Source organism: Bremia lactucae, linkage group LG2 (genome assembly GCF_004359215.1).
Source record: "Bremia lactucae strain SF5 linkage group LG2, whole genome shotgun sequence".
NCBI lineage: Eukaryota > Oomycota > Peronosporomycetes > Peronosporales > Peronosporaceae > Bremia > Bremia lactucae.
Window position 1 is genome coordinate 1,358,136 of NC_090611.1, and position 15,378 is coordinate 1,373,513.

A 15,378-nucleotide genomic window follows, 5' to 3' on the forward strand; every position below is an offset into this window, starting at 1 on the left:
GGAGTTTCCCATATCGTTGATTGTTATTGGCCTTTTCCCGGTAAATTTTTCATTGTCGTCGAAGCTCGCGATGGAGCCACAAGAGAGTCGTTTCGCGAATTGTTGTCGTTGGCAAGAGCGCTTACGAAATGTAGAGATCTACAGTGCTTGACATTTTGACATGGACCTATTATTCACGGATGCATACGCAACGTTAAAGCGAAGCGCAGTCAAAGCTGAGAGCAACGTCCGCAAATATGCAAACTTCATGTTCGCTTATCGTTTTGCATTTAGAGAAAGACTGCGGACTTGTTGAGCTTGCTTTGTTTGGATCGAATTTGGGAATGGCACACTTTTATACTATTTACGTTCGACGAAATGACATGATTATATTTTGGAGGCCTTTATCGTCGAAGGATGGTATAATTTATTTTAAAAGAGACATTTGTCGCTGACGTCAGCTACTTACCGGTGATAAGATAACTGGCAATATACATTTAAGGGTATCACAATACTGTACTTGTAATATACTACTATCTTGTCACCAAAAGTTTATATAAAGTAGTATTGTACATGAAAAAGGAGCGGATTTCGCTTGTTATTGGTCCTTTCCCGGTATTTTTATCATTGCCATCAAAGCGCGCGATGAAGCCACAAGAGAGTCGTTTCGCGAATTGTTGTCGTTGGCAAGAGCGCTTACGAAAAATAAAACCCCCAGAAACGTCTGTACCTGGTCATCGCCACCCAGTTGTTTTCGCATATCGACGTAACGCGACAAAAGTCCCAGCAATGCAAACGAATCCTGAATCAGTTCCATTCGATTTTGGTCCATTAACAGTTCCTTTCTGTCGCGTGTAGATCGCGCATGAAATGTTTCAAAATGAAGAAGCTGGGCCAAAAAAAAAATTATTGATCGATATCCATCTGCTTCGTCGGGGAAGCCATGGGTACTCTCTAGCACGAAACGAATTCCTTCGCTTGGCAAATTTGTGATGATAAAAAGCATCAGCTTTACAATCTGACTTTTGAGTATCCGCAAATTCTTGGCATCCTCCACAGATGGTTGTTCACCATCATGCGCTAGCAATTTCGCGCACCGGTGAAAAAGCAAGGACTTCTTGAACTCAGACTGCATTTCACAAAGAACTTCTGGCATTCTTAAAAGCTTATTAAGCAATCCAACGGCTTGCGTCTTGAGCATGAAACTACTTGTGGGTGCCGCTAAAATGGATGGTATTACGTTGCTTGTCAGTAAGGGCTTAAACTCTAGAGTCGGGGCCTGTGAATGCGTGAGGCCGAGGTCGGCCCAGAAATCGAGTACGCATAGGCCATATTTGACAACATCCATCTCCTTCAAATTGGTGTTTATCACTCGACAGAGTGCCTTCATTAATTTCCGACATATTGGCCTTTGCTCTGATGCAGTTTTCGCTGGCAATGATAGCAGCAGCTTATTTCGTTCTTTTGAATCAGGATTCAGTCGAGATGATAGATAATCGTTCAATGATGTATAACGCAAGCCGGACAACGCAATGCGAGGGTGCTCTATACTATTCGGGGTCTGCTGATTCGTCGCAACAAAAGACGACGAGTCACCAGAAGGCGACAATGCGACTTGAAAAAAGTCTCGAAAATGCGCACTATTATGCATCACTGAGTACATGACACGTATTACACTGCACATCACGGTCCGCTCTATATCTGCTGATGCTTCAAGGAACTTCACAAACACTGGAGCAAGTGCAACAGCCAAAACATCTCCGGTCATCATTTTGCCCAACACATCGTAAAGCTCTTGCGGAAGAGACGCCGCCACTACATTTCGCAGCGCATTGTTCTCCGTTGAGACACTAATCATTGACGCATGAGCTCGAGCAGATACTTTTCCTGCGAGCTGGGAGAATACGCTCTGCGAGAACTTGACCCCACTTGCTGATTGCTGAAAAGATTCATTGAGCGAATTATTCGATGACCCATAACTAAAATGCGATGGCGGCGAGGTGAAGCGCCTTTGAGGTGCCTGCGTACGATCTTCAACTGGAACTTGATTGATAGATGAAGTAGCCTGTACAGTCACTACGCCGTTCAGCAGTATGAGTAAATCCCTTGATGGGCCTGTTAAAAGATAAGATATCAATTTCGCGTTTTCTTCTCTCACATTATCGCTGTCGTCCATGCCATACTCGTCTCCTAATGTGCGCTCTGTCTGGACGCCAGTTTCCACTACTGGTGCAGGCGGCAGCCTCGTCGTCTGTTGAGAATACTGCGCTTGATATTGTGACGTTCTCTTGGACTGACTAGCACCCACAAGAGTGGCATGCTTGCGCTGTTTATTGGCCAAAAGCCTGCGCTCGGCATCGCGGCGCTTGATCTCGATGGTACGCTTTTGATGCAGTTCCTCCACCTCCTTAATAGCGCGTAACTTGGCGCGCTCAGCATTTTGCAGCTCCGCCGACATAAAAGAGAGGTTGGATTCAAGAGCCGCAACTCTCTTTTGCATCTTCTTTTCGTTCTCATACTTGGTCTCCGTTTCGAAGAGCACCATGCTGGCTCGAAGGTCAAAATTGTCTTCTTTTACCTCCTGCAGCTCGGATATTAGATTACGAAGCATATCATCCGCCTCGCCCTTTTCCCGCTGCAGCCGCCGCAGGTTTTCTTGCATCTGAACAAGATTGTCCAGCGGCGCATCGAACATGCTCCTTCCGTGCGGATTCAACAGTTGCAGTGCGCATCAGAGTGATGGCTTCACGCTGACGATTGCATATATTGTTAAACCTGATATTTTCGATGATAAACTCTGGAAGCATCCGCTTATAGTAAATTTGATGGAGCTGCTCAAAGACACGAAGCCTGAGCCTGCGACGGCTGAGTCTGCATCTACCGAAGCGCTTACAGTGGGAAGTGCGTCGACCTCGGGAAGGCCTCTTTTTGACGAGATGTACGATGACTGGTCCTCGTTTGACGCTGCGATCGCTCGTGCAACGGCGGCATACCATCCAATTCGTAAACGATCATCACTGACTTTTGAAGTGTACAATCGCACAGTATCAAAGGGGAAACACGACCGCAAAAATATTGCCGAGTTCCTGTCCAAGACCTTTAAGTGCACGCACGGTATCAAGTTTCGCTCGCGTGGCAATGGCAAACGACTTCGGCACAGGTTGCGCGACATTGGGTGTCCCTTTCACGTCTATGCTTCAGCTGTGGAGTATGGCCCCAACACGTATCGCGTTAGGGTACGCACGCATGAAAAGCACAATCATCCTATCGGACCAGACTCAATGAAGATGATGAGTGGTGCACTACACGAGTCGGACTACGAGTTAGCGCCGCAAGGTGGGAGCAATGATTCTACTTCGGAGAGGAAGCTGACCGGGTCAACTACAGCAAGCACTCATATTCAGCATACAGAAACCGTGGTGTCACCAGAAAATGCAGCAGATGTGGCTCAAACGGCTTACGAGCGACAAATTAAGGAACAATTAGAAGAAGCAGATGCTCACGTATGTGCTCAAGTCCGAACGCAGACGGAAGCTCAGACACAGGCTAATGATCAATCACAGACGTATCAATATACCAACTCGCAAGAATTTCTTAAGCTGGAGGGGATGCAGGCAATGATAGACGCTCAACGAACGCTGCGGACTCAGCAGAATATCCTGCATGTGCAGCCTCAGCCTCCGCCAGTTGACGCTACTCATATTCTGAATACAAGCAGCCATGATAGTGAATTGTTAGAGGAGGAAATTGACAGTACAATCAGCGACGATATTTTTGAAAGTTCTTCTGCTTCACAGACGGCAACGACAGATGTAAAAGTAGCAATCAATAGCAATGTTCAAGCCTTAAGCTGCAATGGTTTCGACGCTCCTGGAAAGTTTGAAGCGACAATGACTTTCGAATCGCTCCGCAAGCGTATTGCGAATTTTGCTGATGAACGCGATTGGAATCAGGTACGATTGCCGAATATTTTTGTGAAGTTCTGAATTACTTAAGCTGGTATACCGCGTGTGTGCTGGATTAGTTCCATACACCTCGCAATCTATTGTTGGCTCTCAACGGGGAGGTCGGTGAACTTTGCGAGATTTTTCAATGGAAGGGCGAAGTGAAGAATACGGCGGGTATGCCAGTCTATTGAATACTTATGTGCGGGTTTAAGCTTAATGACCACATGGTTTCAGATTGGACTGCACGAGAAAAGGAGCATCTAGGCGAAGAAATTAGCGATGTATTAATTTATCTGGTGCGACTTGCTGACAAATGCGATGTAAATTTGCCTGCTGCTCTTAATGATAAGATTGCAAAAAATGCAAGGAAATACCCCGCTGACATGGTACGTACACTCCGAGTATTTACGCACTTATCACTGCTTAGAATGACGCTGTATATGTAAGTGCAGGTGAGAGGGTCCTCGAAGAAGTACAATGAATACAAGCGACTGCGCACAGTGTAAAGAGTGTATGTTTGAAAGAAGAAAATGTCGTGTATCTATCTGTATTGCCATGGAGCAAGTACCTATGTGCAAATGATGAAACCCCATCACAAAATACGCAAAGTATCTTGCTGTACGTAAACCGCAAATGTCACCAATTATTCAGCGAAAGCAGTCGAGCAAACGCTTGAAAACCGCAAAAGACGAGATTACTTCGTAAACAACTTTATACGCGGAAGAAAAAAAGACGGCAGTGCCGTATTTATTACCTTCACCAAGTCGACACATAAGCCTTTTGTCTAGTCTTCTGGAGCATCTCCATCGACCATGCGACTTTCATTCTCAAGCTTCTCAATCATCTGAAGGAATTCTCTTTCCTCGTTTACACTTACAACCTTCGGCTCCATCTTCACAGACATAGTGCCTTTCTTCGCAGTAATGTGCTCTCGAACTGCTTCGATAGCCTCCTGTAGCTTCTGAATCCCTTTCTGTTTATCCAATGTACTAGTAGTCATGACGTACATAGGCGGCGCAATCAGCTTGACCTTGACCGGCACGTCTTCCGTGCCAAGATCTTGAGCAGCTTGCAGTGCTGAGCGAATGGCTTCGATACCCTCGTAAGTAAAACACGTGACTTCAATGTCAGCGCGGATCTTGATGGGCTGCGGGGTCAGGCGGCGACGGATTTGTGCCTTAAGAGCCGTAAGAACCTCAATGGAAATGTCCATTCCCTCAAAGACCGTGTCATCCGTGATGCCCATTTTAAATACGTCGTAGCAATGCACGTACTCGATCTTTTTCTCGTCATCACTTATGGTTTCAATCTTAAACTTTTTATGAAGGGGCCAGGCCACCTTTGCGTACAGTTCCTCGATCTTTAAGTGGTTCTCCTGGGCTACCTGACGCAAAACACCATGAACCGTCTTGGCCTTGTTATATCGCTCCTCGCACTTAGCAATGTCCTCAGGTGACACTCGACGTTTCGATAGATCAATGTAGCCCTTTTCCTTATCCACACGCAGCACCATGACCACCTCGTTCTTACCCACACGAATGAGCTTATTGATAGAGCGAATTCGGCGACGTGATAGCTCTGAAAGCAAGATCATGCCCTCGATGTTATTGTATTCAAGCAAAGACACGTAAGCACCCATCTCTGCGATCGAACGCACGTTGACCATGACCAGCTCATCGATCTCCGGAAACTTTTGCTCGTAAAAGCGGCACTGCAAGTGAAGTATCTCTTGTGCCTGTGAAGTCTCTTCACCAGTTACGACGGCCGGAGTCGTCTCAGCCATCTTAATGTCGGGTCTTCAGCCGCTTTCTTTTAATAGCTACCACTGGAATGAAGCAGATTTTGCTCAATGAAGTGGTTGACATCGAAACCCGCAAACCACCGTTTTGCTAAATTCTGAATCCACGAAACGCAAAAGAATGAATAAATCGTTGTGATATGACTGGGTAATCAGTACCCGTCCCAATATAATTGTTACCTAAAAGGTGCATAGCTGGTGGGTCGTCTACAACACGAAGCAAACGCGCCACGGCAATACGCCGCCGTCGCCTAGTGTCACAGTTGCAACGCCGACGGCTACTGCATCTGTCGCACTGCGGACTACAATGAGTCGAAACTGCTGCCATCACCAAATAGTAGTGATAAGTTCAGCGAGAGGATGATGGTGCTGTAACGCCCATCTACAATCACCTATTGCTACTAACGTGGAGACGCCGAATGCTGCGAAGGCAAACTAGCCTAACGACAGCAAGGGAAATGTCTCGTCGCCTTCCCGACCATCAGTTGGAGCACTGCCCATCAAGGTGCAGCTGTTTCTCAGTTAGATAAAAACTCAATATCCGTCGTTCAGACCATCATCCACAACGTGGAGTCAGACGCAGACGAGCCTGAGCTAAAAACTCAACCGATGGCACGTGACTGTGTCCAGTCGGTGACGCGGCTATGTGAATGGTGGCATAGGACCATTGTCATCTCCGTCCGAAAGGACTCGTTCGGTTAAAACTAGTACGTTGCTCCTAGAGCGCGCGACTGTAGATGCTCATATTTATTTTGGCGTCTACCATTCGTCGAAGGCTCAAGAGAAATCACATGGCAGTGTTTTCCCGATCCTGGACGTGTTGCGTACAAAGAAAAAAACGATCACTACGAAGCAGAATTCCCGCCGTTTTCAGCCACATAGCGATGTGGCGAAACAACGGTCGCAGCGAATCAACTCCGCTCGCTTGCGTGTGAAAGAAATATGGGCGGTGCGGTAGCCCCCGCTTCTTATCATCACGCTACTCCTGCAGGACCATTTGGACCTAGAGGAGCAGCTTTAGCTGGTGATCATTTTTATAGGCAGACACCAGTCCCGGCACGTCATCGCGTAGGTCGCCGACCGGTTCTCAAGAGTCAAAACTCTTCCAATGTCCTCAACACTGGACGAGGATCTGAAGCTTACGCTTCACGGAGCGGTGGGTTAGCAACCTTCCAACAAGAAAGCGTTAGTTCCCACCAGCATCCACTAATGCAGGCAGCGTCCAATAGGAGCGGCAATTTTGCCCATCTTTTCGTGGCAGCCTTTTCTGGATCCGCTACTGAACGACAGATCGGAAATCACGAAAGTCAAGTTTCACGACTAACTTTGGATCTCCTCGATGTTCGCTCGAAGGAACGCCAGGATTACGAAAGGCTGAAACTTTGGCTGGACCTTTTGGAGAAGCTGATGCTTTACAATCCGCGTTACGCGCCTGATATCCCTCGCTTTTCAAGTCCACATAATGGTGAGAGGAGATTGTCGGAGGGAAGTTTTTCACCTTCCTCGTCACCCCCACATGATCGACCCTCGACACACAATCGGTATTACCATCGGTCTCCTTATTCGGATGGAGGTTTGTGTTCTCTTCTGGATCAACATACCGTTTCATACTAACCCACGTAGAAGATGGGGTGCGCCTTCATATATTGCAGGAGTGTGAATCTATAATTTAGGTCTCCAACCTCCTTGACCTCCGTCAATGTCCCGATTAACCGCGGCAGTAGTTTCGTAGCACCACCAGGTAATAAAGAAACTGTCCATAAAGGTAGAGTAGCAGTATTTAATAATTTTTTTTCTCCTACTCTAAAGCGTTCATTTTTTGCGACCATGTTGGTCCGCATATTGTTTTTGCTTGTCCTGTGCGCTTGCAATCGCGTCACGGACATTTCGTGTGACGGCTAATTGCTAATCGCTCACCTACAAAGCATTTAGCCTCGCTCAGGCTTTTCGCATCAAAATCACCTATGAAGCCGCCAAACGTTTGGACAAAGGACGTAGTTGTCAATCACGAAACGTCGTTTTCGTCTGGGACCACAGACATTTCTTGCCTTGGCTCCGCACTGACGCTTTTAGGTGTCGTTACCACTTCTAAGATGGCAGGGTCACCAGGGCAAATTTCTGCCGTAGACTGATGCCCCTCACGAAATATCATTAATTTAGCGAAACTGCGTCCCTCTTTCGCACCGAACGTAGTGAGAGGCGTCCTCTCATTTAGACTCGGGTGTGCACAAACAAGACTGGAGACGGACGATGGCGCAGTCCGTTAATATAAAACGGTGTCTCACCCATACTGGCGTAGATATTGCTATTAATAGCGCACTCCACCAAGGGCAATTGTTTGCTACATTCCTTAGGAGTCGCTCATCTGCGCAATACGTCCGCAACGACCCGATTGGCACGTTCTGTTTGGCCATTGGTCTGGGGATGATCGGCAATTGATCTGTGAAGCTTGCTACCCAGCAGCCCAAAGACATGACGACAAAATGCTGATCCCGGTCCGATACTATGGACTCGGCATCCTGTGCAGTCGATAAAAGTGATCCAGGAACAAGAGAGCTGAATCCTTGCATAAGATGGTGGTGCTACATGATGCTAAATGCATAATTTTCCTCTGTCTACAAGACAACGAGCCTCGTCCGACCCTTGTGGTCAGGCGCATGCCAAATATGAAGTCCAGACTGACCGACTTCCAACAATCTAATGAAATCGGCAGCGATTTCAATTGCCCACAGCCAAACGGTCCAGGCTTTATGCGCTGACACTGTTTGCAGGACTAAATATGGTTGGCCACCCAGGTGGCCACCAAAATTTCTCTGACATTCGTAAGAATGTCTTTTCACGGCCCAGATGTCCACTCGATGGTGCTTCATGTAGATCGTGAAGTGACTATAGCTTGAAATATGTACTTAGATTCTCAAGGGATACAAGGTGACAGCCGATGCCATAACAGGCCATTCCTGTAGCCAAACCGACGTGGCTTTGCCTTCAGATACGACGGAAGGAAGACCTTTCGTCCACCGAAGTCATCCAACAGCATGCGACAGTGTTCGTCCTGACTGTAGCTCTCAATTATTTCGTAGGGCAACGAGCTCGTTACGTGGTAGACCTTCATGGCTGCAAACGGATAACTCAGCTTATGCCTTAGCACGAGTCTTTATTTATAGAGGTTAAAGATTCACGAGACAGAGTCTTGCCTCGAAGTCTGGTCTGCGCGATAACGCGTCAGCCAAGACATTCGACTTAACCGACTTGTATTCAACTTTTGACTTTAAATTCAAAGAAGAATGTAAGCCATCTTGCCAGCCTAGGCGTGAGTGCGGTGAGTTTATTGCAGTCCGCAGTGATGAGTAATGTCTAAAAGCCACAAATGATTCGGTACCCAACAGGTGCACTCGAAACCTAACACAAACATTCTTAATTAAAAGTAGCTAGGGAAATGGGTTCGTAGCTTTCAGAAGCCGGGACTGATAAGAGTTGACACGGTCAACGCCGTTGTCATCCTTTTACATGAACGCGCTGCTGATTGCAAAAATTAATTGCATCGCAGATAGCATAGAATGAGGTCATACGGACTCTCCATACTTAACACCGTGAATTTCTCTCTACAGGAGAAGTCGCTTGAACTGAAGGCGAGTTCAACTTCAACTCCCTCAAACTTTACGAGCGCGCCGTTCGTAAGCAAACGGTCGCCTATTCTCGCTTGCCATCCCTCAAAGTGACTCATTCATCGCCTCTCTCAGGTTTAGAGCCGCGACTTTCACAAAATTCTTTGATGCACCCGAATCCACGAGAGGGGTCATCACACGCTCAAAGCCTAGTACTCGAGCGCTATAGACCAGTAGGGTTGAGGTTCGAATACTTCGAGACCTTAGGGACTCTGCTACCCTTTTGTTCGATAACTCTGAGCATAGGGTGGCACCAGGGTCCGCGTCAGTAGAGCATCCCGTCCCTACTACTGCATTTCCCAAACCCTCATTTGGCTGATGCAGAACTCATGCGTCTTGCACGACGGTTCTTGCCATCGCTCTTCGGGTAGGGAGTCCTCTTGCGGTGATTCTTAGCACCAGCAGAGACTTTGCATAGCAGCGAGCCATCACATGGCCGCGCTTGCCGCACTTGTAACAGACAACGTCTTCTTCGCTCAACTCCATGGGAGTGGCGTCTGACCTCTCGGCCGACGGCTTATACCAAGCTGTCGCCGAGGCACTGTTGTAGAATTGCTCCTCAACTAAGGCAGTTTGGATTGCTCTTCCATCGTCGACGGCACCTTTCTGAAAAGGTCCTGTCGAGATGGGCCATGCCGTGGTCCGTTCATAAACGTGCGCACCTTAATGTGTTCCGGTATCGGACCCACAGTTATGGACGCCGACAGCGAGCGCATCTCCTGCACATATTTATGCAGGGATTGCTTCGCCTGTCGCGCTTCAAAGAAGCCCGCCTGAAGCAACACTTCGTTGTTCGGCGGCTGATACATGGCGCGAATCTTTGTCTTAAAGATCGCCCATGAAGGGAACGCCTAAATGTCCGCCATAAGCGCCGAGTAAGCCCACTCTGAGGCCTTACCGCGCAAATGCGACATGGCATACGACACCATTCGGGTGTGGTCCTCGATGAGCTGTGCCACACCATATTGCTCCACGGCTAATAGCCAGTGATCAATCGTGTGCGCTGCAGTTTCATCGAACTTGGGGGAAGACCATCCGAATGGGCCTCGGCTGATAAGGCCGGGCGGAGAGCGTCTTAAGTGTCCTATTGAGATCCTCATTGCGAGGCTGCTCACGCCTAAAGCTCATCCTGAGTCTTAAGAACGGACTCCGCATGGCTGTGTGCCTTGGGCGCGGCCTTTCGCTGTCCGAACACAAATGCCTTTAACTGCTCCAACTGAGCAACATTTTGCTGAAAAGGACTGCCCAAGAGCCTGGCCAGGGCTTGGTCATCAAATCTTTGCTATCTTCTGATGATGATTGGAGAGGTGTAAAATATGATCCCAAACGATATTAAGACTCATCCTCACTGACACGCTCAGAGATACGAATTGTGGGAAGGACTACTAGTACTACCAAGTGTTAGCGAACACTTCTATAGCAGCCACGCTCGTCTTAAGCACACACCTTCTAACACAGAAAGGAAGCGGTTTGACCGTCTTCTCTTACGTGCAATAAGGTTGTTGGTGGGCGTCTAAGCGACCTCACCCAACGAACTAGGTACCTTGGTACAAATGTCGTTACGGAAGAGGTTACGCGGCTTCACGTGCGCACTTAACCGATCCAAAAATAAAATCCTGTAAATGTACTAAATCGACTCATTTGTATTTGATCAAATTAAATATAAAACTTCATAACCAATCAGTGGATGCCATCTCTGTAAATGTGCACCCCTACATTACGAGCGTAATACTTGGATCGTGGATGACGCTAGCCGTCATCCCTTTCAATGTGAATGCACCTTTGTGAATCATATACACAAGGGTGGATCACTATGTGCAACACGCCCAACCGGCAAATCTAAGTACTTCACATGAAGTAATTTGCACCACACCCAAGTGGCAGGTCTTAGTACTTCACATGAAGTAATTGACCATCCCGTTAAGTACACATAGTGTACCTAATGGATGTGTGTAAAGAAGGGCAACTTTAGCCCGGCACTGTACAAGCAGACCAGTTTCGGGCGGTCTGAGAAACTGCGTGACCTAAATCTTCTATGACACATTCCAAAGAGAGAAAACCGCCGATGTGTTTTTTTTCACGAGGGCAAATCTATAAGCGTTTATTTGAAGTGCCAGGGGGCCAGTCCCCAATCTCAGGCGCAGAGATTAGCCGAATAAAGCGGAGTATAAAAAGGACGGGGATAAGGGCAATGGAGACGAGATCGGAGAAGAATAACGCGATACTTAACAGGGAGCAGAGGACGGCCGCGGACGAGATGGTAGACGTATTAGAGTCGGATTTACCATCCTACAAACCCCCGCTCATGGAAGAGGGTAAAGACGGGGAAAAAAAAGCCCACCGGTGAAAACAATGAACGACGAACGCTAGTCGGGTGGAGGTGGAGCCAGAACACGGAACGAGTACACCGGAGGCAGTAGATCTGACGTCTGAGCAACGACAAACGTCTGAGAGCACCCCAATGGGAGGAGCAACAGGTCAACTGAGAGTGCAGAAACCTTTACGCGCAACAGCGGATCAGATGTTCACCGCAAAGGTAAAAGACATGGTACAAGTGCCAGGCAGCGGCCAGGTGGAAGCATGGCGCACAACGCTAAGAGAACTATTTGCAGGGGCCTATGAAGCGGTACCCATGCAACGGGAGGTCCTATCAGCCGAGAGGTAACGATTCTCCAAACTCAATGGAGTGGGAGTAGCTAGTCTGTTAAGCCTCTTCAAGCAAGTGTTCGTCAAGAGTGCAATAACCTTCTCAGAATGGGTAAAGCTTGCGACAACGATCACCAAGGAACTACTGATCACAAAATGGTCTTTCAAGGAGATCGTTCGCAAGCTATCGAGTCAGTACAAATGAGCGCACACCCAGTCCTGAATCAGTGGACCAGGGTGGTAAAGAAGGGTGTCAGAGCTCCACCAGTGCCATTTATTGGAGCTATCAAGCCGATTTCCGAGGACGACATGTTTAATCCAGCCTAGTTCACTAGCGAGGAGATCGTTCGTCGTAAGGATTTATCTGCAACGTCCAAGTCATTAATCAGTCGTTAACAAGAGCGTAACGGGACGGATGATGAATGTGCAGTGTTAGCAGGCATTGTGGAAGGCAATGTAGCATGCAGGCGTCTTTCGGACTTCATACCAAGTGCTTAAAGCGCAACCGCTTGCGTTTTACAGTGCCATCCAGGTTCAAGTCGAAGGCGAACTAATTCTGCAATTGGACGGAAGCCGGAGTATCAAGATCAGCAGACAGGGCTCACGGTGACAATCCTAGAATTGGTGCATGCTACGCAATGCTGGGGCAGTCCAAGACGATAAGCTATGACCAAACCACTAAGTCCACCCATATCTACTTCTTCACCCGTGATATAACGCAACGGCATCAAAGTGTCCAAGTCATGTACAGAGAACGCATCTACAGATGCGCTCCAAATCGAGAAGGAAACGATCTGGCGAAGGTAACACCAAGGAAACGGAAGCGGCTATGCTAGACGTACGGAGTACACAGTGCAGTTACACAACCTCACGCGGTTCACGGACATTGGACGACTCACAGCGTATCTCAAAATAAGATATCGGTGGACTATGATATGGAAGATCTGGATACCAATACCCCGCATTCACGCACATCGATAGCGTGGCAGATTACCTTTAAGCTAGCGAGATGCACAACTTTTTCGGATAGGATAGTCAGAAAAATATGGTTTGGAACGACTGTCGTGGCCAACAACCCAATGTAGGGTATCGGATTAAATGTTGCCAGTGTTGGAACCTGGGTCACACGATGGCACGATGTAGCTTTAGCGACAGTCTGTTCCGGGGTCCGGGGCTATCGTAGCTACTGAAAATAAAATCCAAGAGCTGGAAGACATGGCTAGGCCGTTTTCAAGTCTTACGGAAATTTGTAGCACGGCCACGAAGCGTATTGAGCTGCGATTGGAGGCAGCGAAAGCGACAAAAGCCGTAGAGACCAGAATAGAGAAATCGTTTCAGGTGGGGCAGAACAGCAGCGAATAATAAAAGTCCAAGGGGGGCACCTTAAGAGGAGCAAGACACGAAATTCGCGCATGTGTAACCAGAACCCGAGCCCTCAGAGAAACAACCCTGGGTCAAGGTTAGTTTAGGAGGTGGTCAGTCGTTATGGGCTTGTGAGCTCTCGCTACAAGAAAAGAGAAAAGCTAGCTCATGAGCGTATCAGGTTCTTGATTACGAACCGAGTGAACCCGATACGCAGCGGACAAGCGGCAAGAGAATCAGTCGGATTTAGAGGTAGTTGACTTACAGGTGGATGAGTCGATAGCGACTACAGAAAACCGTAAGGTCGCTGAGGAACCAGATGATAAGAAACGACGGGGTATTGGACTCGCTCCGGGCAAAGCGGTCTAGACAACAAGTCCCGTTCTGCTCACGCACAAAGCGTAAAGAACGACGCATGTTCCGAAAACTATTGCAAACTTTTGGTCGCAGTGGTAGCGCCCAGCTACCACTGGGAGTGCATTTAGCCCAAAAGCCACGGTCTCATCCAAGACGTTGAACATCAGTTAGGCATCCGAGAGGTAAACAACACGACCACTAGAAACGACATGGTGATGGTGTCAGCCCAGGCAGCAGTAAAAGCAACTCTAGCAGGACCCGAAAAAACGCTGGAAAACATGACCGCAAGTCTGAAAAGAGGAATCAAATTTGCGGGACTACTCCATCTGGAAGACCAATTAGCCCACGAACAACGCGACAACGCCTTAGCAAACACTCGCCGCGGGTGGGCCAATATGTAGCGTACCGAATCTGCCAATCATATGAAGTTGTTTTTGGAAGATTACGCAAGAGCTCTTCTGACAGAGCCGTCATCATCAGTGATGATACTGGGGGGGGTACGATGAGCATGGCAGTCAATAATCTTCTGCAGACAGTATACGTCTTGCACTTGGCGGATGTACAGAAGCAGGAGTGGGCATGCAGAAAATTCAAACCATCGGCCATTACACGTTATCGTAAGGTAATCGAACCAGCAAAAAAAAACATCTCGATAATGGACCTTATCGATGAAAAAATGGTTGAAAGAACTGAGCACCCCGCGCAACTTTCACTTCTAGTTCAATATTGGGGCATGCACTACTCAGCTTTCATCTACACAGGACGAGTGGACACGCTGCCAGTCTTAGAGATGGCGGATGAAGACATGCCCAGCAACGATACCGAGGTAGAGTTTTCGGTCGGAACAGTCACCAACGCCACCGGGGCACCTGCAACGAATCCAGCCAGCCCAAATTTTCGGGACTCTCAGGAGGATGCAAAAATGGACGAACAGTGAGATCCGGTCACATGGAGCGGAAAGTCGATGAATTGTAGGCCAGACTACAGGGAGGTTCTACGCTTCATGACCTACAACAAGGTGTCCTTACCACTCTTACAAATGTGGCAGCAACAGATAGAGGACATTGATCAGGGCGTCAGTCACCGAGTCTAGTCAAAAGGAGGTGCAGGCGTCTCAGAGCAGTGCAACGTCAGAGGTCAGTAGCTATAGCCCCATCTAACCATCGCCAGCTGAGTATACAGCGGGGTCAGATCGCCCCCAACCAGACGCGCAGGAGTACCAGTTCCAGTCACTACAGCGGTAGCACTTCTCATTACGCCACCAGTAGAAAACAAGACAAGCATCTTCAGAGTGAAAAAGCGCAGTTACATTCAGACGCCAGATGAAACAACCGGGACGGTACTCAGAAATATCCATATCGCGGTGATCCTAAAAAAGGTTAAGCAATCAGATAATCAAACAACTTACCTACGAGGGCGAGGACGAGGACAGGGATCGCTCTCAATGGAAAGGTGCCTCGGTGGTGCTGGATGCTAACTAGCCTTACGCTCAGCAACTACTTTTTCCGACAACTATCAGCTCTACTGCCGAATGGCAGCAGGTTGCCCGAAAGGTGTCGGACCACCTATTATGGCAAATGAAGCATTTTGTCTTCCTGGGCCAGCTCTTCTTGATTTTGGACGG

At 48.0% G+C, this 15,378-nt stretch overlaps 4 protein-coding genes across 4 annotated transcripts; 2 read left to right on the forward strand and 2 right to left on the reverse strand.

The window, feature by feature from the left end:
* Nucleotides 1-577: 577 nt before the first annotated feature.
* On the reverse strand, nucleotides 578-2,674 carry CCR75_004436 (uncharacterized protein; the record flags this gene model as incomplete). The annotated part of the gene is made up of 1 exon (XM_067962522.1): nucleotides 578-2,674. The coding sequence occupies one exon, from the start codon at nucleotides 2,672-2,674 to the stop codon at nucleotides 578-580; it is 2,097 nt and encodes a 698-aa protein (XP_067821844.1).
* On the forward strand, nucleotides 2,673-5,761 carry CCR75_004434 (uncharacterized protein; the record flags this gene model as incomplete). The annotated part of the gene is made up of 4 exons (XM_067962520.1): nucleotides 2,673-3,932; nucleotides 4,004-4,100; nucleotides 4,161-4,312; nucleotides 4,379-5,761. The coding sequence occupies 4 exons, from the start codon at nucleotides 2,673-2,675 to the stop codon at nucleotides 4,430-4,432; spliced, it is 1,563 nt and encodes a 520-aa protein (XP_067821846.1). The 3' UTR covers nucleotides 4,433-5,761.
* On the reverse strand, nucleotides 4,711-5,709 carry CCR75_004435 (uncharacterized protein; the record flags this gene model as incomplete). Its single annotated transcript, XM_067962521.1, has 1 exon — nucleotides 4,711-5,709. The coding sequence occupies one exon, from the start codon at nucleotides 5,707-5,709 to the stop codon at nucleotides 4,711-4,713; it is 999 nt and encodes a 332-aa protein (XP_067821742.1).
* Nucleotides 5,762-14,409: 8,648 nt separating the features above from the next.
* CCR75_004433 (uncharacterized protein) lies at nucleotides 14,410-14,691 on the forward strand (the record flags this gene model as incomplete). The annotated part of the gene is made up of 1 exon (XM_067962519.1): nucleotides 14,410-14,691. The coding sequence occupies one exon, from the start codon at nucleotides 14,410-14,412 to the stop codon at nucleotides 14,689-14,691; it is 282 nt and encodes a 93-aa protein (XP_067821841.1).
* Between the last annotated feature and the right edge of the window lie 687 nt (nucleotides 14,692-15,378).